The following is a 26,569-nucleotide window of genomic DNA, read 5'->3' on the forward strand; positions in this document are numbered from 1 at the left end:
GAATTATTCCTACAGTAATTGAGTATTCAAGTCCCCTTGGAACAATAGGGACCTCAGCTGTCTTTTCTTACACTACATTTGAGAGTCAAATCCTATGAGGAATCTGTAGAATCTCAATATTGAGAATCTGCAGAAAGGACAGATATTCTGTCCATATCATTCACTGACCAGTACTTGCTTTTTTCCACACCATTTCCTATTCATTTGAAGAAAAAATGGTAACTCTTGTGATTGAGACAGAATGAGTAGGAAATTTTATTCTTTTACAGAAAAAAAAAATCCTCTGAACTATGAAAAACACTTCATATTGCTCAAATTTTGAGATGAATGAAAATTAGAACCACGTGTGTATAATATATATATATAATTTAATAAAGCATGAGCTCTGAAGTCCTACAATCTTAAATTTAAAGCCCAGCTCTTTCATAAATAAATAACAAGCCCAACTCTATCATTTACTAGCTGAGTGACCTTGAACAATTTCCTTATCCTCTCTGAGCTTAAAATTGTCATGTGGAAAACTGGAAAAGCAGACCCAGTGAAATGAATTTCTGTCATAATCAATGACAATCCTTTCCTACCAATCACAGACAGATAGAGCACAGACCAATGAATGGCCCATGCTGGCTTTTCTGCTCTTTAGGAGGTCACAGTCCATTGGAAAATTAGGAGCACAAAAGCTTATGACAAAAGGTAAGAATTAGACAAATATTGGAAGTGTTCTATTTCTGACACCAAGCTATGAAAAACTATCAAAGGAGCAAGATAAATGCCTCATTCATCACTAAATCTCCTATATAGCCTTTCATGTAATATTCACGATAGGTATTGTTGAGTCCTTTGCACATAAGCCTTGGACTAAAATATATTATTAGATGAGTACAGCAATAAATTCACAGAGGATTTTTTAATCTGAACAATTTCACTACATTATTTTTTTAAATGGCTTTCAAGAACACAGATAATAGTAAAATAATTAGGAAATGACCAGTTTTGAATATTTATTATCTTTGCTTTTAGTATAATTTAATTTGAAGTTTAATACTTCATAATAAATTATAATAATGGCTATGTTTACAACTGGCTTGGAAAATTCCAGAATATTGAACAGTCTGCTTTCAGTATTCTAGTATGGCAGCATGGCAGTGGATCTAGCCTAAATTTTCTAGTATTCTAGCATGGCAGTGGATCTAGGCTAAATTTTTCAGATTTCAGCCTCAGTTTCCTTGTGAAATAAGGTAACAAGACTAGACAGTCTTTAAAGGCACAACCTACTTTGACATTCTATGTGGTCCTCAAAGATTTAGATTCTTGGTGACACCATCTTTCCAAGTGTGTGCACAGTTACTGAGAGAGCCCTCCAGGTCTGCTTTCCTGGAATTCCCCATGCCTCATTCTCGCTCTTCCAAAAGGAATGACTTCCTGCCAAAGGAGCCTTTCAGTCAGGAAGTTTAGGAACAGCCAGTGAGTTCCTGGTCTACTTCACTATTAAATGCTGCTTTGTTTCTTTAAGGGAATTAGAGGATATCTAATCAAATATGCTTCTACTTTCAGAGTATTGAATTTGGATATCCTAAAGGGGAGTAAGCAGGTTTTAAATACCCAGAAAATGTTAAGTATGGGAACTGTTTCAAGAGGCCAGAGGTTGGGTAATTCATGTCTGATGCATCAGTTTATTCTTCTGGGACTGAGGGGTAAAGATCTATGTTGAATACCATATCGCTGGGGTGAACTGGTTCTTTTTAGATTTTAGTTTTTCCATCTCTTAAATAAGAAAAAAGTAGGCTAGATGGTCTCGGAAGCCTATTAATTCTAAAATCCCTCTATAAAATTAAGGTTGTGTTGAATTATGAAATAGTAGATTTGGAGATTTTGGGGGAGTTCTGAAAGAAACTTAACGTAAGAGATTTGAGTGGTGACTTCTAGGACAGAACAGGAAGAGCAGGAGGGAAGGCAGACTATTAGGAGATACCTTTTGGGGTTTTCAGGTCACATTCTACAGAGTAGGGTTCTCTTTCTTTCTTTCTTTCTTTCTTTCCATTCTGAGTTAATGCAGAGTGTAGGAGAGGTCATCCATAAAAAACAAGCTGGAAAGAAAAAAAAAAAAAAAGAAAAGTGATGACTTCCTATCTCTGGGTGTGACTGATTTGACAAAACCATTTGAACAGAGTGATTGTTCTATGAGTAAATTGATACTGAGATTCACCCAAAGGCAAAGCCTCTGAAGATGGGTAGGCTTTAGCTCACTCTTCCTGCCCTGTGGCACTAGCTGATCTCCTTCCTTCCTTTCTCTCAATGATGGTTGCCATCTTTATTCAGAAACCAAGAATCCATTCTCGGTTTGCACAGGAGACACTTTGAAGGTCTTCTAACTGAGACCACAGATTTTTAAATTGTTAACAGAAACTTTTCTTCAGATAAAATCTTGCTTGGAACACTAATGTACTTAAGACGGGCAAAAGTCAAACTTGCTGGCGTTAAGGAGTGTCTGGAGTCCTACCAGTAGGGACATTTCTTTACATGGGGTGAACCCACTGAGGCACCAGAAACCCTAGAGTTTCGTGAAACCAATTTGAAAGCCGCTAATCTATTCTAAACCCCACTCCCATTTTTTGTAATCAAGTCCCCTTAAAGCATTAGGCTCTGGAGTGGGGGTAGAGGTGGGGAGGGGTTGTTGCCCAATTCAATGTAGCAAACCTGGGATAAAGGTGATCAAGGAGAAAATGAGAGACAAAGGGAATACCGTTTGAGCCTGCAGACACGGAAAAAGAAAGAACAATTTGAACTGCAGAGAAATGAGGGATAATTCAGATTTGATATAATTACTTTTGTGTAACATTTTTACAGCTTTAAGGGGCCTTTCAAATAAATTATTTTGTTAGTTCAATTCAGCAAGTATTTCCTGGTTGCAGATTATATATTTGATCTAATCCAATCAATGTATTGACTACCAGGTATTGTATAGAAAATGTGCAGCACATTATTTCAAGCAGACCTTTCTACCACCCTGTGAAGGAAGCATAGCTGAAGAAAATAAGGTACAAAGAGGTTAAGTAACTTGACCATGACTTTATAATATGTCAGTAGTAGAGCTAAAATTTGAACCCAAGTCTATCTCACTTCAAAACCCGTGTTCCTTTCACTCTAACCTCAAGGAAACAGAAAATTAAGAAATTCGATGGGCTTTGCCTTCAAGTTACTTAAAATCCTCTACACTCAATTGTTGCACAAGTAAAATAGGATTAATTAGCATTGATGAGTCATAATGAAAGGCCAGGAAAGTTTGGAGGAGAAGGATTATTTCAAGTAAGGGACCAGGAAATGCTTTGTGGGGAAGAAATCACTGAGGACTGCGTAGGCATCTGTGAGGCAACTCTATGTCACAAACAAGGAAGCTGAAGTTCAGGGAGCAGGGAGGCTCTTCCACAGTTTTGCAGCTGGTTAGTGGTGACATCAGAAATCCAGGGACTGTCTTTTAGAAGTCAGAGAGAAACAGGAGAGAGAATGTGAACATACCATCAGCGATGTCTGATTTAACCTTCTCTCTGATAAATGAATTAGTCTGCCCTTTCTCCATCCCTACTTCTGCTAGCATCTGATTGTCTTTCCTGGACTGGTATAACCACTTTGCCCATAAAGTGATATGCTTATAAACCTTTCTTCCACACAGCTTCCAGATTTATCAATACGAGAGGTATTCTGTTAGTCTTGTCCTTTAAATCCTTTTTTAATACTGTGGTGGTGGGTAAGCCAACCTACTCGTGTGATCCAAAACTTGTGTAGAACTAGATACATTCACAATACATATGTGTCTGTGTGCGCGCGCGCGTGCGCGCAAATGAGTACAAGTAAAACTGAGAATCTCTGAATAAGATCAGGGGATTGTAGCAGTATCAATATCCTGATAATAATATTCTTAAGGGTTGTGTAAGTTGTGATTTACCATTGGGGGAATGACGGAAAGGGCACATGAATTCTGTGTAATTCATTACAACTGCGTGTGAATCTATATTGATCTCAAAATACAAAGTTCATTTAGAAATGTTTTTGCAAAAACTAGAAATTTTGAAATATTTAAGCTTCTCTGAACGTAGCATATAATTATCTTCTTCACTCCCCAGCTCTATTTTTCTGGCACTCTCTGCCCCAGATCTTAAACTGTGCAAACAGAGTTGCTTGTGACTTTCTCACATACACTAAGTTATTTTCCATTTTAGTATTTTGTTTATGGCTGTTGCCCTAGACTGCTCACTCATATCATTAATCCTTACCTGGCAGAGCTAATTTCTTCAGATTGTTTAAGGCTCTTTCTTTGATCCCTCGGATGAGATGATAGACTCTTACTATATTTATTGGACATTTGGTTTCTTGTCTTACCTTCTGTACCTTCTTAGAGAGTGAGACAGTCTTATTTGTTGTTTATTTTCAATGACCTTTATTCTTGCTAGTAAGTAATAGATTCTATGTGTTTAACTTGAGTAAATGATTGTGCTTCTTCATATAGTTTGGGGATTATCAACAATAAACCCAATGTTACTGTCTTCTATTCTGTAACTAGACCAGAGTATTCATTTGCAAATTGAAGATGATTGACTATCTTAGTACACTATTTATTAACACTTGGTGATATTAACAGTAATGATTAAGAGCTTAGCTGATTTCATCCTGGGGTAAAATGAGTCCACTGATAATCACAGTGAATCATAGACTGAGATGATCTGTGTAGATAATACACAGACTTGGAGACAGCCCCACCTGAGAAAGCTGGCATTTTACTTCACATATAGAGGGATCGAGAGGTTTTTTGTTTGTTTGTTGTTTTTGTTTTATTTTGTTTTAAGTAAAAGCAAACTTGGGGACAGCAACAAAATGGAGCAAACAGAAATAGCATTCATTTACAGCATACTCAGATGTGTACCTATCCTTTAGTCCAACACAGAATTTTACACTCCAGTTAAAAACCACCGGCACACACAGGGATTAAAAAAAGAAAAAAATCTAGGTTCAGAGGTTTGCATTTATTTTCCCTGGGCACCATGTTAAGAAAGGAGTGATGAGAGGGGTGATTTTACTGTGGATGAAGTTTAAATTTTCTGAAATCCTTTCTGTTTTCTGATTCTGCTTTTTACCAGCTGGAGGCAGAATGGACAGATAATCTGTTGAGACGTTTATAAAACAGGTTTAATAATAGGTCACCCTGGCTGTCAGACTTAATGAGGGAATGTTTATTTTCTTTCTGAAATCTTCAGAACATAGATGCTGGGTAGTGGAAGTGTAGAGTGTAACAGCATTTTTAGTTACAAAAGAATTTGATAGAGGATGTGATTATCTGACTTTATGTCCAGGGATCCCTGACACTGCCCAACAAAACACCAACCATGCAACTTTCTGAAATTTGCTTTATATGACTGCATGATTTTGAAGAGTCACCTGAGATGTCTTGATTAAGTATGTTTTAGTTTTAATATTCAATATCCTGAATACAGAAACTATAATTGTAATTTCTTTTTTGTCCTTTTAAGGTTTGTAGAAACCCCAGCTCATTTCTCTTGGAAAGAAAGTTATTACCGATCCACTATGTCACAGAGCACACAGACAAATGAATTCCTCAGTCCAGAGGTCTTCCAGCATATCTGGGATTTTCTGGAACAGTGAGTATCAAAGAAGCCAAAATATGTTGTATTTGAATTACTATAAATAGGTAGAGAGTATAAAAATATTGCTTACGGGGCGCCTGGGTGGCTCAGTGGGTGAAAGCCTCTGCCTTCGGCTCAGGTCCTGATCCCAGGGTCCTGGGATCAAGCCCCGCATTGGGCTTTCTGCTCAGCAGGGAGCATGCTTCCCTTCCTCTTTCTGCCTGCCTCTCTGCCTACTTGTGATCTATCTGTCAAATAAATAAATAAATAAAATCTTTAAAAATATATATATTGCTTACTAGGGCATGTTTCTAAAATCGATAAAATTCAGTCACTATTGTTGGAAAAATTAATTTTCTCCAATAGTATTTCTGGGTTCAAAATTCAGTAGAGGTTTACTCGGTTTACACCAAAAGATCATTATTCCAAGGTGGTATAATTTTGGAGTATCAGAAGGGCTCTCCTCAAACCATAAGAGACTCTTGATCATAGGAAACAAACTGTTGCTGGAAGGGTGGGGGGTTCAGAGAGTAGGGTAACTGGGTGATGGGCATTAAGGAGAGCACGTGATGTAAGGAGGTCTGGGGATTATATGCAACTGATGAATCACTGAACTCTACCTCTGAAACTAATAAGACATTATATGTTAATTAATTGAATTTAAATTTTAAAAAGTTGGGGGCTCTTCTGCCTAACTCTAAGTAACTTCTCCAGTAACTCCCTGGATACCCCAAATCTGTTCCTTTGGCTTAAAAGTTCTTATTTGCTGTTTCAACACAAATACCCGCTGGGAAGGTAAAATATTAAATTTTGTTATCAGTTATGCCTTACTGGGAAAATGATTATTTTCTCCTTTATTAAGATCAAGTTTGGATAAGTAAGTAAATTCAGAGGAAGATAAAAGAGTATAGAGTACTTCATACCCTAAGGGATAGGGTTTAAAATACTCATTTCCTGATGCACCATTTTTCTCCCATGTTCTACCCAGCAATTCTCGGACAAGGTCAGGGATCATGATTCCCACTGTACAAATAGGACTTGAACCACCTGAGATGACTCATTTGACATGTGGTTGAGGCACGCAGTGAACCTAGAGTCTCTGACTCCAACCAACGAACCTTGCCAGCTTTGAAACAGAGAGAGCTCCTTGTTACCAGCCAGGTGCTTGTGTTTTATTTAGTCCCATTCCTTGCCTAACACACTTTCATTTGTCCTTTATGGTAGGCCCATATGTTCTGTTCAGCCCATTGACTTGAACTTTGTGGATGAGCCATCAGAAAATGGTACAAGAAACAAGATCGAGATTAGCATGGACTGTATCCGCATGCAGGATTCGGACCTCAGTGACCCCATGTGGGTGAGTGGTGGGAACTTCTCTAATATGTGGGCCATCCCATCCACATCTCTGTGAAATCTGTGTATTTGATGGCATATGAAAAGGCAGATGGCCCTAAATGGGCAAGGCCATTGGGCAGAGAATCAAGGTGGAGAGCAGAGAGAAACTTAAGTGTTTGTGGATTTTGTGCTCAACTCTTCTTACAGCACATGCTTTCACTGGTGTGGGGAATGTGGGCTGGGAATAATTCTTAAAAAAAAAAAAAAAAAAAAAAGAATGTAAAGATTTTATTTGTTGATGTGACAGAGAGAGAGACAGCGAGAGCAAGAACACAAGCGGGGGTTGTGGTGGGGGAGCAGGCTTCCCGAAGCGGGGCTCGATCCCAGGACCCTGGGATCATGACCTGAGCTGAAGGCAGGGACCCAATGACTGAGCCACCCAGGTGCCCAGTCCTTTACATTCTTTATCTGAGTTTTTCCTTATATCTGTCCCAATTTGGAGAAGGTGGTGCCACTCCAGGGTTTTACAGGAGGTCGAGTTAGAGTCAGAACCACAGTCTAGATCTGAATTCTAACCAAATTCTATCGATACTATAGCGGACTGCCTCTTTCATGGAACTATCCTTCTTAAATAAAGAAAGAGGAAGTAAATTCAGTGTGAATTTAGGTATAGATTTGAGTACCTAGTAATAGAATAAGGGGAAGGAAGGTAAGTAATACATAAAATAGTATTTTTGCAGGGAGGGAGTGCTTTTCCACTGAGTCACTCATGACCTTAGGCTTCAGTTCCTCATCTGTAAAAGGGGTAGACCAGGGGTGTAATGGGTTAATAATAATAAAATACTTTTCTGAAATGTTTAGATGAAATTTTCTGTATTTGTGTAGTGCATAGTGCTAGGGGGCTTTTTGTCTTATTTTTAAAAAAATATTATTCATTCACCATACAAATCCTGCTGCTGCTTTTTTTGTAAAACACACACACACACCCCACCAAACAAACAAATCCTACTAGGAAACAAAGTGGGGATTTCATAGATCACATGTGGAAATGATTTTGGAGATCCCCTTAAAAATACCTTGCCTTTCTTTTCTGGTAGAAGATTTTATTAGAATTTTATATATATATATATATATATATATATATATATATGGATTGTACTTTTCTCTCTCTCTCTCTCTCTCTCTTCTTTTAAATATTGGGCGAAGTTGTGTCAGGAAATGGAACAGGAAACAACCAAAAATATAAAATTGTAACTTTATAAATACACTGATGTTTTGCCACTAAGTTGATGAAAGGAAAATAACTATTTGTCAGTGGACCCTTCCATTCTAATACTGATACGGTTCTCAGATTCGAGCTAGTAAAAGATGAATAAATCCAAGGGGCAGGTCACTCAAGGCCTTGGAATGTATTACAATTAAACCTGAGCAGGGGTAAATTCTGATTTGACAGTGACTTTGAAATTAGTATATCTCTAATTCACTTAATAATATCACCTCTTGATAGTAGCATAAGCCTAGGCAAATCTTTCTTTAGATATTCTCTCCAGCAATTTTCTGTTCCGATTCCTATACTCATAAAAGCAAGTGAATTTATACCAAGCTTGAATGGAGACTCAAGCCTTTTAATTTAAGGTTTCTACTCTTATTTCACACATGTTCGCATACTGAAGCATGTGGTTTCTAAATGTGCCATTCCCTTTCTTATTTTTTTATGTTAGAAATTTTTTCCTTAGACATCTTGGTTTTTTGTTGGTTTGTTTTTATGTTTATTTTGGCTTTGTTTTCCCCCTCTGGCCAACTCCTATCTATCCCTCAACAACTAGCTTATCCTATCTTCTCTGGGAAAACTTCCATATCTCTTTTTGCCACCAGTTTGAGTTAAAGACCATTCCTCTGAAACAACCTAGGTCTATTTTTAGTCCTATTACTTATTGTACAACATTATAATTGCTTATTTCCCTGTGTCTCAAGGGGACAGGGACCATATTTTGTCTTGCTCAGCATTTGTTAGTCACATAATAGACCCTCAGGAAAATTTAAAGTCCTGTGAAATGAGACTTGGACGTTATCTCAAAAAGTCAAAAAGCTCTCTTTTAAGCAGTCCTGTCCAAGAGAACTTTCTTTCAGTGATGTAAATGTTCTTTCTTCTGTATTGTTCAATGCAGTAGTCATTAGCCACATGTACCTTTGGGCATTTGAAATGTGGCTAGTGCAACTGAGGAATTTAATTTTAACTTTAGTTAATTAAAATTGAAATTACCACATGGGTTTAGTTTTGGGAGAGCACAGTTCTAGAATATCTCCAGTCAGGGGACTGTTCTCTTGAACATTCATAACAGCCAAACTTCCTGTCCCCTCTGCCTCTCAAGTTCTTTCCTTTGTGACTATGGTCTGTCAGTGTGGAAAAAGTTATGCTGTTTAGATACTTTATTCTTTACTTCCACTGTTTTCTCAATTCTGTTAGAAAATATCCAGATTTGCTATTTGAAAAAAAACCAAAAAACAAAAAACTTTAGTCATTTAAAGTCCATTTTGGTGCTTTTATAAATCAGCTAAAAGAAACTTTAGAGAAATCCTAGTGGATTATCTGAACGAGAGTCTTGGAAACTCTACAATGGTGTTAGAAAAGGAAAGAATGAAGAAGGAGAGAAAATAAGTCAAGAAAATACATAGATGTCATTGCCCTCCTGATAGGTGTCTAGCTAAGACTGCACTGCTCTATGAGTTGGAAGTTATTGTTATTTAAGAAATACTGATATTTAAAAGGGTTATCCATTTGCAACCTACTTCTCCTGATTGTCAGTTATTACACACACACACACACACACACACACACACACACTTGATTTTGATTCTTTGAAATAGATTTTTAATAATGCCACTAGGAGGACTGACCTGATTGAAAGAGAGCATGTTCAATTTGAAGTTGATTCCTGACTCTCCGGTTATAATTCTAAACTACAAATTTTTAGAAACAACTTTTTCTTAAGCATCAATATTTGGTGGTGATTAACATGTCTGATCTTTTATTTAATCTTCCCAATCACTGTGTGAGGTAGAAATCATTATTGTTCCTTTATAAATTAATAAGTCAAAGGCAAAAAATGAAGGTTAAAAACCTTTTCCAGGATGACATGTGCACACAACATCAGTGTCAGTATCCTACCCATACTACTCAACTCGATCTTCTCTCATTTTTCCTCCAGGATACTGGAGAGGAACTTTCAGAGGAACTTGAGCTCTATTTCTTGTTAAGTACCTGTCTGCTCCGTGAGCATTAGGGATGTCCATGTGGAGAAACCACTCCTCTCCCCATGAGAGAGTCCTATAGTAGAGTCTTAACACTGCCTCCTCTGAAGAGGCACAGGTCACCATCAGTAATAATGGACAATAAAACCATTGTCTCATCACTTATTAGCACCTTCAAGCTTGAAATTGTTTACCAGCTTAAACTGAAGGTAACACAAAGTCAGGAAATAAGACCCAGAAACTTTGAAAAGAATAAGGGATTGAGATGATTCCGAAAAAGATGAAAAACAAAATGAAATGTGATTTTTTTTTTTCTAGTGATGGGTCACTTAGGAACAATGATATTGAAAGAAAGCTACAAGTTGAGGGAAAAGGAACTTGATGGCATAAGCTTGCCTCTCTGTGGCTGTTCTGTTTTTAATATGCAAAGAAGTGAGGTATTGCTAGTAAGTGATAGTTCTGTATGAATCCTGTGTCTTCCCTTGTCTTATGACCATTCCAACATCCTCATCTGTGTCCACATGTGAAGGACACAGAGATGGGAATATGTAACAGTGACAGTCCTCAGCAACAGGAGTCACAAAATGGGGGACATGCTCAGGCTCCTATAACTAGTATTCTGGTTTAGAAAGTAAAAACTGGGATCCACTTAGATTCCTAGTTCTTCCAACAGATAGCTGCTGATGTTTAGTAGCATATTTTCGCTTTTCTTATGTATAAGTTCATAGCTAAATAGTTCTACAACTGCACATAAATTACTTTCCTTTTGCATATAATATCTTAAAAATTTGGGATCTCTGCCAGGCATGTTCTCACTATGCAAGAAATATGAATCTGTAGACATGAAACAACATGTCAGATAATTAAGGACAAAAATCTTGAAATTGAGAATGACATCCCATTTTTATTGATGTTTTTCACATAACCTTTACCTTAGCAATTAGTCATGAAATGGAATCGTAGTGTTTTGCTCTGATTATTAACAAAGGAAATTTGAATTGCAGAGAACGTATGTGCCTTCTTCATTAGAATGATTTTAATGTCACTAAAAAATGAACTACATTGAATTAGAAGAGGAAAGTGAATGAGGTTTTTTTCTCAAAATTTTTTCATAATTTAGCCTATGTTTCCAAGATCCTGTTGGCTTTTGATTCTACTAATATTTCCTTTAAATCTCAGCCTTGCCTTATTTACAAACTGTCTAAACATGCCTGGCACATCTTCAAGAGGGAGATAAGAGCATCAACACTTAAATGTTCTCCTGGAACGATTGATGGAAACTACATAACTTTTCTTTTTTGCATTTATTCATTCTTGGTGCTTTAAAGGAAGCCCTATTTAGTCGAATTGGGTTTTTTCCCTCATAATTTGAGTGGCAATTATCTAAAACCATCCGTTTCCATAAATTCTTATTGTAACATCCCAGATATACATGAAGAGTCTTTACCTCTTCAACTCTGCATTTCCCAAGAGCAGATAGTGTGTTTGTGTTTTGAAAAAGCCTAGGCCACAGAACCAAGCATACTGCCCTATATCTTAAATGATCCAAGATTCCTCTAAGATTTCAAGTATATATACTAGATCTAGTCATATACATATACTAGATTAGTACTTACTGAATGCTATGTTCTTTGTGATACAGATGGATAAATCATGGTGTGTAGCTTTGAGAACACCATAATACAGCAAATGAGTCAATGTGTACAAAATTATTCATATGTGTGTATTTTTAAAGCCACACCCAAAAGAAATGATTTACTGTGCCTGACAAAGACTGGCAAAATGTCATAGAGAAGGTGATTTTTATTTAGGTCTTGAAATAGGAGTCAAATTGATCAAAATATAGAAAGGAAATGAGGTCCAAGTTTTGATAACTATTATGAAAACAATTTATTTAAAAAAAAACTATAAAGTAACATGCAGAAGTTTTAAAAGAGAAGATTCAAACATTTGGCATAGGAGAAATTTCTATAGAAAGAAGGAAAAAATACAAATTTGAAAAATTTATAGCACATGGCAAAGGTTTAATGGCCCTAATAAATATTTAAAAATTAATAAGAGAAAGATGAAGCCATGCTCTTTGGCAAAGAGTCTAAGTAATTCACAGATGTTTAACAGACATAGAATGTTTCATCTCTCTAATAAAAAATATTGTGAATCCCAACAATGAGTTTCATTGGTTATCATTCCAGATTGTGTCATAGACTATCATCAACCTGGTCAGCGAAGATTTAAATGATTGATAATATCCAGTGCTGATGAAAATGTTGGGAAACAAAATCTATTCACTTTGGGCAGAAATATAAATTGATGTATTTGGAGGACAATTTGCCCTTCTAATTTATTTAATTTTAAATTTTCATCCTTAGGTACCTAAAGGTATATACCACTTCTAGGAATTTCCTTCACAAAACAATTTAAAATATGTAAATAAGTACACACACACACACACACTCACACACACACACTCACACACACACACACCCATGCATACTGACATGTACACACACATACACATATATACAGAAATGAAGACTTCATTGTAGCAGTGTTTATCATATCTATAAAATGATTAAGACCAGCTAGAATTTTGTAGGCTTTAAAGGTTTGGACTCAGAGAGGAAAGAAACTATAGTTTAAAGCAAATGAGGGTTAAGCTCACCATTGAGAGCTGGTATTAGCAATTATGAAGCATGGTCATTTTCATCTTGCCAGTTTTATTGTTCATGAACCTCAGGGTGATTTCTGTGTTTGTGCTTTGTGTGAGGTATCTTTATGTTCAGGGAAAGATTATGTAGAATTGATATTTCTTATGAAATGTTTGGAAGAATTTGCTCATGAAACCATCTGGGCCTGGATATTTCTTTTTGGAAAGCTCTTTAATTATAAGTTCAGTTCTGTTAATTGTTACAGAACTACTGAGATGATTTATTTTATCTTGGGCAGGTTTTCATAAATAGTGGTTTGTAGGGGCACCTACCTGGGTGGTGCAGTTGGTTAAGTGCCCGACTCTTGGCTTCGGCTAAGGTCGTGATCTCACCATCATGATCTCACAGTTGTGAGATCGAGCCCCACGTGGGACTCCACATTCATCATGGAGTCTGCTTCAGTCCCTCTCCCTCTTCCTCTGCCTTTCCCACCCATGGATGCGTGTGAGCGCTTTGTCTTACTCTCTAAAATCAATAAATAAATCTTTAAAAAAACATAGTGATTTGTAAGAAATTTGTTGATTGCATCAAAGTTCTGAATTTTTATATGGAGAATTGTTTGTAGTATTCCCTTACTATTCTTTTAATGTCTGTGAGATCTGTAATATCCTTCTGTTTCATTTCTGATATTGGTAACTTGTGTCCTCTCTTTTTCTCTATCAGTCTCACTAGGGATTTATTAATTGTATTGATCTTTCAAAAAGGCGCCTCAGCTTTCTGGTTTCCCTGTTTTTCACTTATGTCTTTCTGTTTTCAACTTCATTATTTCTGGTCTTATTTTCTTCTGCTCCTTTGGGTTTATTTTGCTCTTCTTATTAAAGTTTCTTAAATTAAAAATTTAGATTATTGCATTGAGATCTTTCTTGTCTTCTAATGTTAGTATTTACATTTATAAATTTTCCATGAAACACTGCTTTAGTGGCATCCCCTACATTTTGCTATGTTGTATTTTTATATTGTTCAGTTTAAAATATTTTCTGATTTCTCTTAAGGCTTTTTTTTTGATCTGTGTGTATTTACAAGCATGTTTAATTTCCAAGTATTCCAGTGTTGTCTGTTATCTTTCCATTACTGCATTCTAATTTAATTCTATTATGATCAGAAAACAAACACTGTATGATTTCAAATTTTCAAAATTTTTTATTTCATGAGTTTATTTCATGAGTCAAGATATAGCTTATCTTGATGCATGTCCTGTGGGCACTTAAAAAGACTGTGAAAGATGTTTTTTGGGCTGGAGTATTCTAAAAATGTCAATTAGGACCCATTGGTTGATGATATTATGCAGTTCTTCTCTATGCTGGTTTATTTTCAGTCTACTAGTTCTATTGATTAGTGAGAGATGAATATTGAAGTCTTTAACTCCAATTATGGATTTATCTCTTTCTCCTTTCAAGTCTGTCTGTTGTTGCTTCATATATATTGAAACTCTATTTTGGGGTGTATTGTTTTATCTTCCTGGTGAATTGATCTTTTTGTCATTATATATTTCTCTTTATTCCTTGTGATATACTTCATTCTGAAGTCTACTTTGTTTTTATATTAATGTAGCCAATCTAACATTTAAGTAATATTTTCATGATAAATATTTTCTTCATCCTTTTACTTTTAACCTGTATTTATCATTATATTCAAGGTGAGTGCTTCCACAATGTATAGTTGGTCACTTTTTATCCATTTTGTCAATATCTATTAATTGGTGTATTTGTATCATTTCATATTTAGGTGTATATAATATATACCATTTGAATTTTGTGTGTTTGTTCTCTCCATTGCTCTTTTGTTTTCCTTTTCTCTGCCACTATTTAGATCACTTCACCTATATTTAGTATTTTCTTTTAATTATTCTGTCTTGGTGTTGGCTATATTTCTTTGCATATTTTTTACTTGTTTCCCTAGGCATTGTCATATTCATAGTTTCTCATAGTCTATTATGAATCAATATTTTACCACTTCAAACGGAATATGGAACACTTGCCACAATATTGGTCACATAATCCTCCCCCATGATGTTGTAGCTGTCATATATATTACATCTATGTACATTGAACACTCCATCAGACAGTGTTATAGTTTTTGTTTTCAACTGTCAAATATATTTTTTTAAAAACTCAAGAGAATAAGTATATTTTATTGAATAGGATATTTATCATTGATGTTGTTCTTCCTTCATACTACAGTTACAATTCTGACTGAATACTATCCGGAAGAACAAGAATTCCATGTACGGTTTTGTTCATCAGAATGATTTTTTTCAAAGAGATATAAGTACTTCTGTTTTCTAAGCAGATCATAAGCCATGTCAGATCTCTAATTTGTTGAATTTTTATTGAACATAAATTTATAAACGTTTCTTTCATAAACTCCACCAACCTTTTCTCCCTCCCTGCCTACACACACACCCACTAACACACACACACGCACGCACGCAGACACACACAACTCACTGTAACTCAATTTGAGCCACATCTATAGAAGTTTTCTAAAATTGTAGGATTGTGTCAAAATGGTTTTTGATATGCCAATTGTTTTGTCCTCATTTGATAAATTTCATTCTTCATATGTATATATGTATGAAGCACATACTCTGTGAACAAAGTATTCTTCAGTAATTCACTCTATTCAGGCTACAAGGGGCTGTTTACCAGCAATGCTGTATGAGTCACTCAAAATTCTCAATTTCCTTCCTACATGCCTTCTCCTGACTCAAACGGTGGAAGGGGTACGATCCTTGATATGTCATATAAATAACAACAATTATTTTCTGTATGTTCCTGGTCTCCCAGGCATCTGAAATGCATAAAGTCTGCCAACTTGAAGTCTGATACCAGTATCAAGAGCTCCCTTGAAGGAAGGCCTCTCTGTTTCCCTTCCCTTCCCTTCCTACATGGTCTCTCCCTCAGGCTTCCAGAGCCACCCTCACATCTCCACTACTAAGCTCTTTTGTTCCTCCCACACATTCTCTCATTCCTTTTCAAGTGTCCTATTTCTCTCCCATCTCTACTTTTTCCTTGTTAGGTCTTCCAGAAAAACTCTATAGTTCAGTGTAGGGAAACTCAGAAAAAGGTGTTTTTTTCATTGCTGTTGTTCTTGTTTTTACTTTGATGATTACATTCTATGTAACAGGATTTTACAGGTTATTACTTACTTTAGAATTCTGACATAAGACTTTTAGCCAGATACACTGTGGTTGGAATTCTGTCATTACCAGTTTAAGCTGTGTGAACTTGATTATCTCTATGACCTGCTCTTTCTTCATTTTTACGGATAGACAATAATACCTATCACTGGCCTCAGAGAATTGCAGTGGTTTGTTTCATTATCTGATTTGTTTTCATTCAAAGTTCCTGCCATATAAAACTGTAGTCATTTAAAAATTATTTTTATTATCACTCATCTATTTTCTTAATAAGAACTCTGAGTGGGTAAATATATATTACTTTTCATGATGAAATGCAAATTGATAAATTGCTCATCTCTACTTAGTAATGAGTTATAAAACTATTAGTTTTTTTTTCTGTTTTTTTCCTTGAAGAAATAGATTTTATAATGTACATTTGGATTATGTCATATATAAATTTATAATCTACTTATTTTTTTGCATTCAATGATGAACCTATTTCTCTTATTCATAAGTCTTCACAACAACTTTAATTGCTATGTTATGCCATTACACAGACATATATTGATTTATTTAACTGTTACTTTACTCAGATTTTTTTTAAGAAGAATATTTATATAAAGAATATTTTCTTGCACTAGATGCTTAGAAGTGTGACTATTGAGTAAGATTGTATGAACACCAGTGTTACTGATACTTATTATCAAATTTCTTTTCATGGGTTTGTTTTCTTTTCAATTTGTACTCCTACAACTCTGCGGAAGTGTCTATAAACTTGAATCAATTTTCGTTAAACTGTCTCTTCTTTATTTTGATTTATTTATTTATTTATTTGGCAGAGAGAGATGGAGAGATCACAAGTAGGCAGAGAGTCAGGCAGAGAGAGGAAGGGAAGCAGGCTCCCCGCTGAGCAGAGAGCCCGATGTGGGGCTCAATCCCAGGACCCTGAGATCATGACCTGGGCTGAAGGCAGAGGCTTAACCCACTGAGCCACCCAGGCACCCCATACTATCTCTTCTTTAAAAATGCAAATATATCTAGGAGACTAAAGGAGATTCTAGTCATTTGCACATAGAGGTGAAACAGTCCCTCTTTCTATACCTTTGATTACACTCTGTGGAAGGGATGGTAGTTTTGACTGGAGATGAGGAAGACATCTTGGAGAATGGAGCATCTCTGGCTGGGGAAAGCAGGCCTCACCAGGTTAGGAACAATATGAAGAAAGGGGTGAAGAAAGAAGAGTACACAGAATATATATATATATATATATATATATATATATGCGCCTATATATATTTCTCTCTATATATTCTTATATATATTTCTATATATATATTCCTATATATTTCCTATATAATATATATTATATATATATATTTTCCTATATATTTCCATATTTATTTCCTAGGAAATATCTATATTGCCTGAGATTAGCCCTGAACATGGAGATGCGCATAACACTTTCTACTTTTCTGTGCAGCACTTCTTAACCCTTGCTCTTAGGATCTTTACTACCCTTTCTCCTTGGCTACTACCATTAAAATAATCATTCAACCATAATTTGTACCAAATAAGCTTTTGTTTATTAGTTCTATGAAAACAAATGAAACAGAATATATTCTGTGTAGAAAAAGCCCTCCAATTTTTGGAAGATGGGTTTGTAGTTACTTATGTTGCTTCTGAGATGGCCCAGTATCCACTCAGATTAGACTGAGTTCAGGTGTCCCCAGAAGAGCAGACTGTTTTCCTGTTCTGTTCTTTGTGCAGTGTAGCCAATCAGAAGGCACCACTTTGTTCAAGATTGCCAAGCCAGGGACTTTTACCTTAAACACAAGTATGCATTTCAAACCTTGAACAAACAGTCTGCTTAATAAAATAAGGGAAAGGGTTTTCTTTCTTTCTTTCTTTCTTCTTCTTTTTTTTTTTTTTTTTTCTCTAGAAATTCACAAACATCATTTGACAGGTGACAGCTCCTCCCTTACAAAAGGGGCTGTTTGCTTTTTGCTTTGGTGTTTGGGTAAACTGCAGCGCACACTGGCAGAGAATTTATTGCCTAGGGGAAGGTGTTTGCAGTCGCTGTGTTTAATCTGAAAAGAAACCCTTTCCTTCTATCCCCTCCCTCTGTTTTTGAGGAGGGAGAGTTGGAAATGATAGCCCTAGGGAAATAGTTCCCCTAACACCTGTCTTTGGTGTAACCTCAGCAATGTTACTTAAGACACTGTACTTAGTGTGTATGCATTCAGAATGACAAAGTTGAAGAGGGCAAATAAACAGAAAGGGATTTCAGCAGAAACACAGGAGCTGATTCTGACCTTACATCCTCTTAAAAACCTAAGAGTCTGAAATCCTAGCATGCTGATTTAGAGTGAATCTGATTTGTTTGAAGTAAAATGCTGTGAGTCACCTGTTCATTCCTTCAGTGACCAGTTTATTTAACATTGTTTAATCTATAAAACTTGGAAAATTCTAGAATAGTAGACTTAGGACTACTATTGTAGACATGATATAGTTCTACTCTAGCCTTCCTTTAATAGATGAGACAACTAAGATCCAAGTTGATTAGGGTAGAATTCTCCAGTGTGTCCACTAGGGTTTATGGTTGACTATGGATTAAACCTAACTTTCTGGATTTGTAGACCTGCCTTTCCCTTTCCTGTTAGAGATAGTGTTGATGAGCTCGGGCTCTGGAGTAGCTTGCTGTCTGCATTTGAATTCAGATCTCTCATTCACTACTTGGATGACCTTGGCTAAATCCTGGCTTGTTTCTGAGCTTCAGTTTACCCACTTGCAAAATGAGGATGATGAGATTGGTAACAGACCAGAGAAGAGCTTTTTAGCATATTGAGACCTGACATGTCAAGCAGGTAACAACATCTTATATGAGGTCAGCTCTCAGTGGTGGTGGTCCTTACTGTTACTTCTAGAATATGATAAATCTGGAAACAGGAAATTAGGAATCCCAAGTAGAGCAATTGCTGATGCAGAAAAAAAGCAATATTTGCATGGGTTTGTATTTTTATATTTCAAAAAAAGAAGGTAATATTTGAAGATACACATATAAAATCTGTTAAGCTCCTTCCCCCCCATTTGAAACTACACAGAGTTGAGTTTTCTTCAAATTAAGTTGAATTTTGAAGCAGATTTCTTTTAAAAGCTCTTATATTCTGGCATCCATTCAGTCTCCTAGAACTCACAGAAAATATTTTCAGTTTAATTACTGAAAAGTATTTTATTTCACTTATTTGGGTGTCATTCAGTAATTTAACATAATAAAATACTCTCTATGCCAGAGCCCAGACTTTGGAATTGGATACCCTTATATCCCTGGCTTGAATCTTCATGTGATAAAGTCAGAGCTGTGTGGACTCCAAAACAGTTTAGTTTTTTCAAAATGTGGTCTCTAGCCAACACCATCAGGAACTTTAAAAGATGCAAATAGTTTGGGTTCTACTCCAGATCTGCTCAATCAGAAACTAGAAGAGGGAGGGCAACAATCTTTCAATAAGCCCTCCAGGTGATTCTGATGTTGGAGAAACACTGGTGCAATCCAGTGTTTTAACATACGTATTTTTATAGGCTAAGAAATTCAGGTTCTGAGTGCAGAGTGACTTGCCCAAGGGGACAGAGCCATAATGACAGAGAAGAAACATCTAGGCCAGTCTCTATTTTAAAGTAGACATTTTTAGCTGTGACTCATCTTAAAACATGTGAAAAGTTCTACTGGGTTATGCCACTGAGAAATTAAAAAGGTAGACAGTAACAGTTTAGAAAAAGTAATTAAACGTATTTATTAAGTGGTTGGCTTTCCGTCTTTATCAGTAGACATTGTCAAACAAATTCTCATACCTGATTTTCTCTTAAATTGTAGGTTCATAAGAATCTTTTCCCTGGCAAAAAGACTAAAATTTCAAGCTTGTATTCTTGTCAATTGAACAGGGATTTGCTAATTATTTACTAAGGTCAAGATACTCTGCTAAAGGTATAAAGTTTAAATAAAAGGGCTAAGTCTTTCACTACATCTAACTTAAAATCAGTGGGGGAGACAGTTATGAAGTTAATGAACTAGGTTATAGTTGATCTAAATGATCATAACCAAGAAAATATTTGTTGCTTAACTATTGAGAGATAAATAAACAAGACAACAAATTAGTACCCATGTTAGACAATGGACCAGTTTAGTCATCAGCAATGATGGCTGGGCTTTACAACTTTGGGAACAGTATTCACATCATACTCTAAAAGAATCTTAACTTTTAGGCATTAAGCAACTCAGTGATCCTGCACCTAGCCAACATTTGCTGCTTCATTCTAAGGAATGAATGAATAGGTAAAGAGTATGTTCTATACCTAAGGACCTCACAATTCATTACCTGACAGGGGACGCAAACAATTCTTATCAAGATAGAAAGTGGTAAGCACCAGAGGAGAATACAGACCAACTTCAGCAAGAATTCTGATAATCATGTCTATGTAAAAGCTTAGGAAACATATGGCCGTGTGAAAAAGGAGAAAGAGAAGGTATTTGAGACCTTGAGAATTATCTGAGTTGGGGAACAAGCGTACATGTGTGAAGCATTCAGTGCAGGAGAACAGGAAATGATGATAAATAAGAACTGGAGAATACTTGCCTCACTTAGAGTAATGCAAATTATTCTTATTATCCTAAGTTCCCTGGACTCATAGCACATAATGTGGGCTATCGGTTTGAGACCCCTTGAGTTAAATGTATAAATGACTTCGATAAATTGTGTATCGAAAGGAAGGAAGGTCAATTTGGCTGGAAGCCAACAGGGAAGAGGAGGAATAAGGAAATAGATAAATAGTTGAGTTGGGGTCATGTCAGGGAAAAGAGGGATACATTCTAACCTGGTGGTCTTGGTGAACTGCTTATAGGATTCAGAATGTGGGCAACTAGAGGATGGTGGCTAGCGGTGGGGAGGTACCTGCCTGTGCACGTGACCCCAAACTCTTCAGTGTCATGTGCTTAGTGTTAAGAGAAGTAGGTGTATTAGGATTAAGAGATTGGATCTCTCTATGAGACTATTCTTTTCAGATGAGGACCTGTTCATTATCTCCTTTTTCTCCCACAGCTCTTAAAGTAGGAACATAGATGAAAATGAGAGTGCCTTTACTTTAGGGAATAGGTGAATAGACTACTAACTAGAAAATGAGAATGATGTTGATTTTTAAAAAAATGGAATAGAGATAAAAAACAAAAAGATTTTAAAAAAACATGGCTGATTAAAGCAGTAGCTGGATTGACTATTTCTGATTAGAAGGGTCATGGGGGAATCTTCATCAGGTAAAAGGTAACATCTCAATGTGAGTGCATGTAGTAGGAGAGAGACAGAAAAACAGACAGACTTAGTTTGTAGAGTAAAAGCCTTTTCATTCATTAGCTGAATGGAGTGTCCCTCAGAAGTATATTGTCTGCAGTGATGTGAGCTTCATTTTTATCTTTTTTGTCTATCAAGGTTGATTTTTTTTTTTTAAAGATTTTATTTATTTTGAGAGAGAGAATGTGTGTGTGCATGGGACGAGTGCAGTGGAAGAGGCAGAGGGAGAGAGAAAATCTCAAGCAGACTCCCCGCTGAGTGTTGGGCTCAAAGCTGGGTGGGATGTCACCACCCTGAGATCGTGACCTGAGCCAAAACCAAGAGTCAGGCTCTTAACTGAATGAGCCACCCAGGAGCCCCAGAGTTATTCTTTGTGTTTAGGAAAGACCTATAATTCATCTATAGATTAAGGAGAAAACATACACACACACACACACACACACACCACACAGTTCTTATTTCACTGTATTTACTTATCATCCTCCCAAGAAGCTGAAGAGCTCTTAATGGATGTTATTCAAAGCTTTTCTCACCACACCCTCTTAAAGAGATAGAAAGAGAGCAGGTACTTTCACATCTCAGTTGTGTCCCCCGCATGGCATAGGATAGTGAATCAGAAACTAAATTAGATACAAAACCCACACGATTTGTCTTGGTATCAAATATGCTTCAGTCCAGTGCATGTTACTACCTAATTAGAACTTAGATGACCTTATAAAATATGGCTTTTAAAAATAGCCCTCTCCTTTAGATATCGGGTTTGAGTATCAAGATGTTTTTTCTATAACCTGAACTTTAGTGGAGCATTATGGATTTTGTGATGTTGGCTGCCCTGGACAAAGGGAATAGGCATGAACCACCTCTGCTAGTGAATTAGATACAATCCACTCCCCCCTTAACCAAGGTATTTTCTGTGCTTTCCAGCAATAGCTTAGTTTGAAAAAGAAACAACTCAGCTGCTTGAAGTTGATCAGATAGAAAGAAAACTAAGAAGGCTATGGAAGAAGGGAAAAAAAAAACTATTTTGTGAATCATCAAAAATGGAAAACCACTGTATTCCAGTATGTTCCCTCTTCTTTAGATTCAAGAATTAACACATCATGTCTAAAATTAAGCTCTTTGGAGGTCTTTTGACATAGGCAGATAGATCAGGGTTTATAGTGCAAATTTACTATCTCTGATATCTTGAAAAGCACTTTAGCAATTCTGAGGTTCAGTGAGAAGCCACTGGCCTAGGAGTCAGAAGTCCAGGCTTCTAGTCCTCATGCTGCTGTCACTAATTGGCTTTTTGTTGGTAGATGAATAACTTCCTCTTCCAAGTATTTTCCTTATGTGTAAAAGCATGGAATTAGACTGGTTGCTCACTTCATCCCTTCATCCTTAGTAACCGATAAACCACCAGTCCTTGCCGAAACTCCTTCTGTGTCTTTATGTGACTTTGATGGGAACACAGACAGACACATACATTTTCCAGAACCATTAGTGAAAACATATAAACCAATGTGCCCCGTTGACACACATACACAAAATCTGTCCTAAATCATCACTATGCGGCGTGGCATCTAAAGAGTTTCCTTTCCTTCTATTCTCTAGGTCAAGGGGGAGGTGGGACAAAAATGAGAACACAAAAGCAACATTTTCATTTTTGAGAAAAGGAGTACTTCCTCATCAGTGCTTTTTGTGGAGGTGGGGTGGGTGGTGAGGAACTGTGCTCCTGAAGATTAGTCAGGAATATAAATCCTGTCTGGAGCTGGAGAAAGGAGAAGGGACGGAGTTCTGCTCCTCCACTCCTCCACGGCTACCTCCATCTGCCTCACGAGCCCGGAGGCAGTGTTCCTTCCAAACAACTACTCGCCTAACCAGTTCATTGGAATGTCTTTCTACAGACGGTGTCCTCATTCAGATTTCTTCTGAAAATGAACCTCTCTAAAAGCATAAATCATGTTTAAAAAAACAAGACATGGTGGTAAATTTTACACACACAAAAATCTCTTCTTTGGTTTAAAAAAAAAAATGCACACACCAACCTATCCCCCCCAAACCTGGACACAAACACAGAAATAAGAGCAATTAGGAAAACAGTTGCCTTGCACCTTTTAAAGAGAGGACTTTTTCTCTTGGTTGGATCTGGTCTTTGGGGTGACAGGAATTAAGCGCTCTTGATGTAATCTTCCCTGCTTACCACACACACGCCTTGTCGATCCCTCAACTTGCAGTGTAGGAGAGATTTTATGAAAATATTAAGTATATGTTCTTCTTGTTGGCATTTTAAAATGGACACATAAGACAGCGTGAAGCAAAAGATATGAACTGTGGACTGACACAAATTTTACCATGTAACAATCATGACTTCAGACAGACCAATAAAAAAGGTCATATTCTGTGAGAGAAATTTAATAAATTGTGGAGTAGGTACTTAAAACCCTGTCTTCGTTGTACAATAGCATTAGACAAAAACTGAGGTGTCCATAGGTGGTTTTCTTTCTTTCTTTCTTTCTTTCTTTCTTTCTCTTTCTTTCTCTTTCTTTCTCTTTCTTTCTCTCTCTCTCTTTCTTTCTTTCTTTCTTTCTTTCTTTCTTTCTTTCTTTCTTTCCTGACCCTGTTGCTCATCTGGGTCATACTAAAAAACCTCGAGTGGTAATGATTCACATAATATTTTCTTATTCTGGTTGTAAACAGTTCTTAAATAAATAAGGATAGTTTGTGATTTGAATTCACTGAGAAAAAAAAATAAAAGTGCTGATCTCTTAATTTATACAGTGGTAATGGGATGGTGTTGATAGTGTTATAGAAATTGAGTTTCCTGCTTTATCTGGTGAAAGTCTGAATGGTAGAGGATTAAAAAAGGCATTTGGTTTACTGGGTTTATTCTTATTTTTAATTTTTAAAAGATTTTTTATTTATTTTATTTGACAGGTAGAGATCACAAATAGGCAGAGAGGCAGGCAGAGAGAGAGAAGGAAGCAGGCTCCCTGCCTAGCAGACAGCAGGATGTGGATGGGGGGCTTGATCCTAAGACCCTCGGGATCATGACCCAAGCCGAAGGCAGAGGCTTTAACCCACTGAGCTACCCAGGTGCCCTGGTTGCTGGGTTTATTTTTAAAGGAATTCACATAATCATTTGAGGTTTGGAAAATTTGAAGTTTGGTTTTAACTTCACATTATCCTTCTGTAAGAACAGAATGAAACTAGCCTTATTAATCTATCCAGAGTTTTAGCTAAAGAGTAGTTCATGGTTGGAAAACCATGAGTCACAACTTTTATCTTGCAGAGGCTAGGACACTAAATTGTCTGATGGGTGATAGAACCAAGCCATTATCTTATGACTGGATTTCAAGAAGAAAGAAATGGTGTTATTTTTATTATGTGATTCTTTTCCAAAAATCATCTTGAGTCACAGAGATTCTAAGTAGTTATAAATTATTTTCTAAACTTTCGTTAAAATTTCTAGATAACTGGTCATCAAATTGCTCCCAAATCCAGAAAGACCAATAGTAAATATATATATTAACGTCAAAACACTGTTCTCAAGCGGCTATTTTCATTCTTTATCATAAACAATAAAAAAAATTCTGGCCCCAAATCCCAAATTTAGCATATGCATTAAAAGTACCCATGATACAATAACACCTACTGCACACTGTGGGTTGACTTGTTATTTTAAGGTTGACTCAAGTTAGGCTGTGACAAGGGCATGTACTGAAATTGTATTTGGCAGTGGTATATGGATGCCATAGTGAGAGTTCATATAGATTCAAGTCAGATAATGGATAAAATACAGGCCTAAAAAAACAAAAAACAAAAAAACAAAAAAACCCATTCCCCCAACACACACGCACACAATTTCCTAGTCAGTGACCTCGATGAGAAGTACAAGCATGTGCCCAGAGATGGCCAGAGAACTTCATTCCCTGCTCAGCACAAAGCAAGTTAATGTGGCTGCAGAAATCCTGTTCAAGGCCCACAGCCCATATCTACTCCTGAGCTAGTTATGTGACTTACGGCAAGTTATTTCACCACCCTATGCTTCTTCTCTCATTTGCAAGATGTGAATAATGGCATCTCCTTCATAGTCTAATATAAGTATTAAATCATAAATAAAAATTATGTACATTACAGCATGAAGAATCATACCTAGCCTTAAGAAGTGCTGAATAAATGCTAACTATTATTGTTTTCTTTTTTAAATATTTATTTATTTATTTGACAGAGATCACAAGTAGGCAGAGAGGCAGGCAGAGAGAGAAGGAGAAGCAGGCCTTCTGCTGAGCAGAGAGCCCGATGTGGGGCTCGATCCCAGGACCCTGAGATCATGACCTGAACAGAAAGCAGAGTCTTAACCCACTGAGCCACCCATGCACGCCTTAAAATGCATAAAATTAAAGGTATTATAGTTTCTACCATCCTCCAAAACTTTGATCCTATGTAATGATCAAATTGAATAGAAGAGTAGAAATTTATCCTGGGTAAAAAGAAAAGTGAAATTTTATCTCATGAAGTGTTATCTCTAGTCAGTCCCTTTGAGAATATTGGGTGGAAACCAGTGTTATGGATGTTATGATCTATTCCTCTATTTTAGCTGTAATTTGTATCTGACTATCCAGCTCTCCCATCTGTTTGGGTTAGAGATTATGTGTCCAGTCGTCAGAGGAACCATGTTGATCCTTGCTTTGTACTTTTCCATTTAGTTATTATTCATTTGAAACATAATAACTTGTTTAGAATTAATGGACTAGTAATGTGGTCTTGAGTGAAAATATGATTATGATAAATGCATCCGGTAGATCATTTGTATACCCTAATGGGATGTACAAAAGAGACATAGAGTTTTTTGTTTTAAAGATTTTATTTATTTATTTGACAGACAAGAGATCACAAGTAGGCAGAGAGAGAGAAAGGGAAGCAGGCTCCCCACCCAGCAGGGAGCCCGATGCGGGGCTAGATCCCAGGACCCTGGGATCATGACCCGAGCCAAAGGCAGAGGCTTAACCCACTGAGCCACCCAGGTGCCCCGAGACATAGAGTTTTTTAAATGGCTGTACCCATTTAGACCTTCAAACAGGCTGTCCTTCACAGTGGCCACCTTGGGTAGTTCCATGCTAAATCTTCTCAGTGTCATTCACCTTCAGGGACAGCTGATCAGGAACGAACATAAGAAATTTTGTATCCTTATTTTAAAGC

At 36.6% G+C, this 26,569-nt stretch overlaps 1 protein-coding gene across 4 annotated transcripts in view; it reads left to right on the forward strand.

Moving 5' to 3' along the window:
* Positions 1-26,569, forward strand: part of TP63 (tumor protein p63) — a 223,116-nt gene that overhangs the window by 76,830 nt on the left and 119,717 nt on the right. For all 4 annotated transcript variants that reach the window (XM_004745254.3, XM_045088723.1, XM_004745249.3 and 1 more), the window contains exons 2-3: positions 5,523-5,651; positions 6,861-6,993. In XM_004745254.3, coding sequence (XP_004745311.3) covers positions 5,523-5,651; positions 6,861-6,993 — 262 coding nt within the window. The remainder of the gene's footprint in view (positions 1-5,522; positions 5,652-6,860; positions 6,994-26,569) is intronic.

Source organism: Mustela putorius, unplaced genomic scaffold (assembly GCF_011764305.1).
Source record: "Mustela putorius furo isolate JIRA1106 unplaced genomic scaffold, ASM1176430v1.1 tig00003834_pilon_pilon_pilon, whole genome shotgun sequence".
Lineage (NCBI taxonomy): Eukaryota > Metazoa > Chordata > Mammalia > Carnivora > Mustelidae > Mustela > Mustela putorius.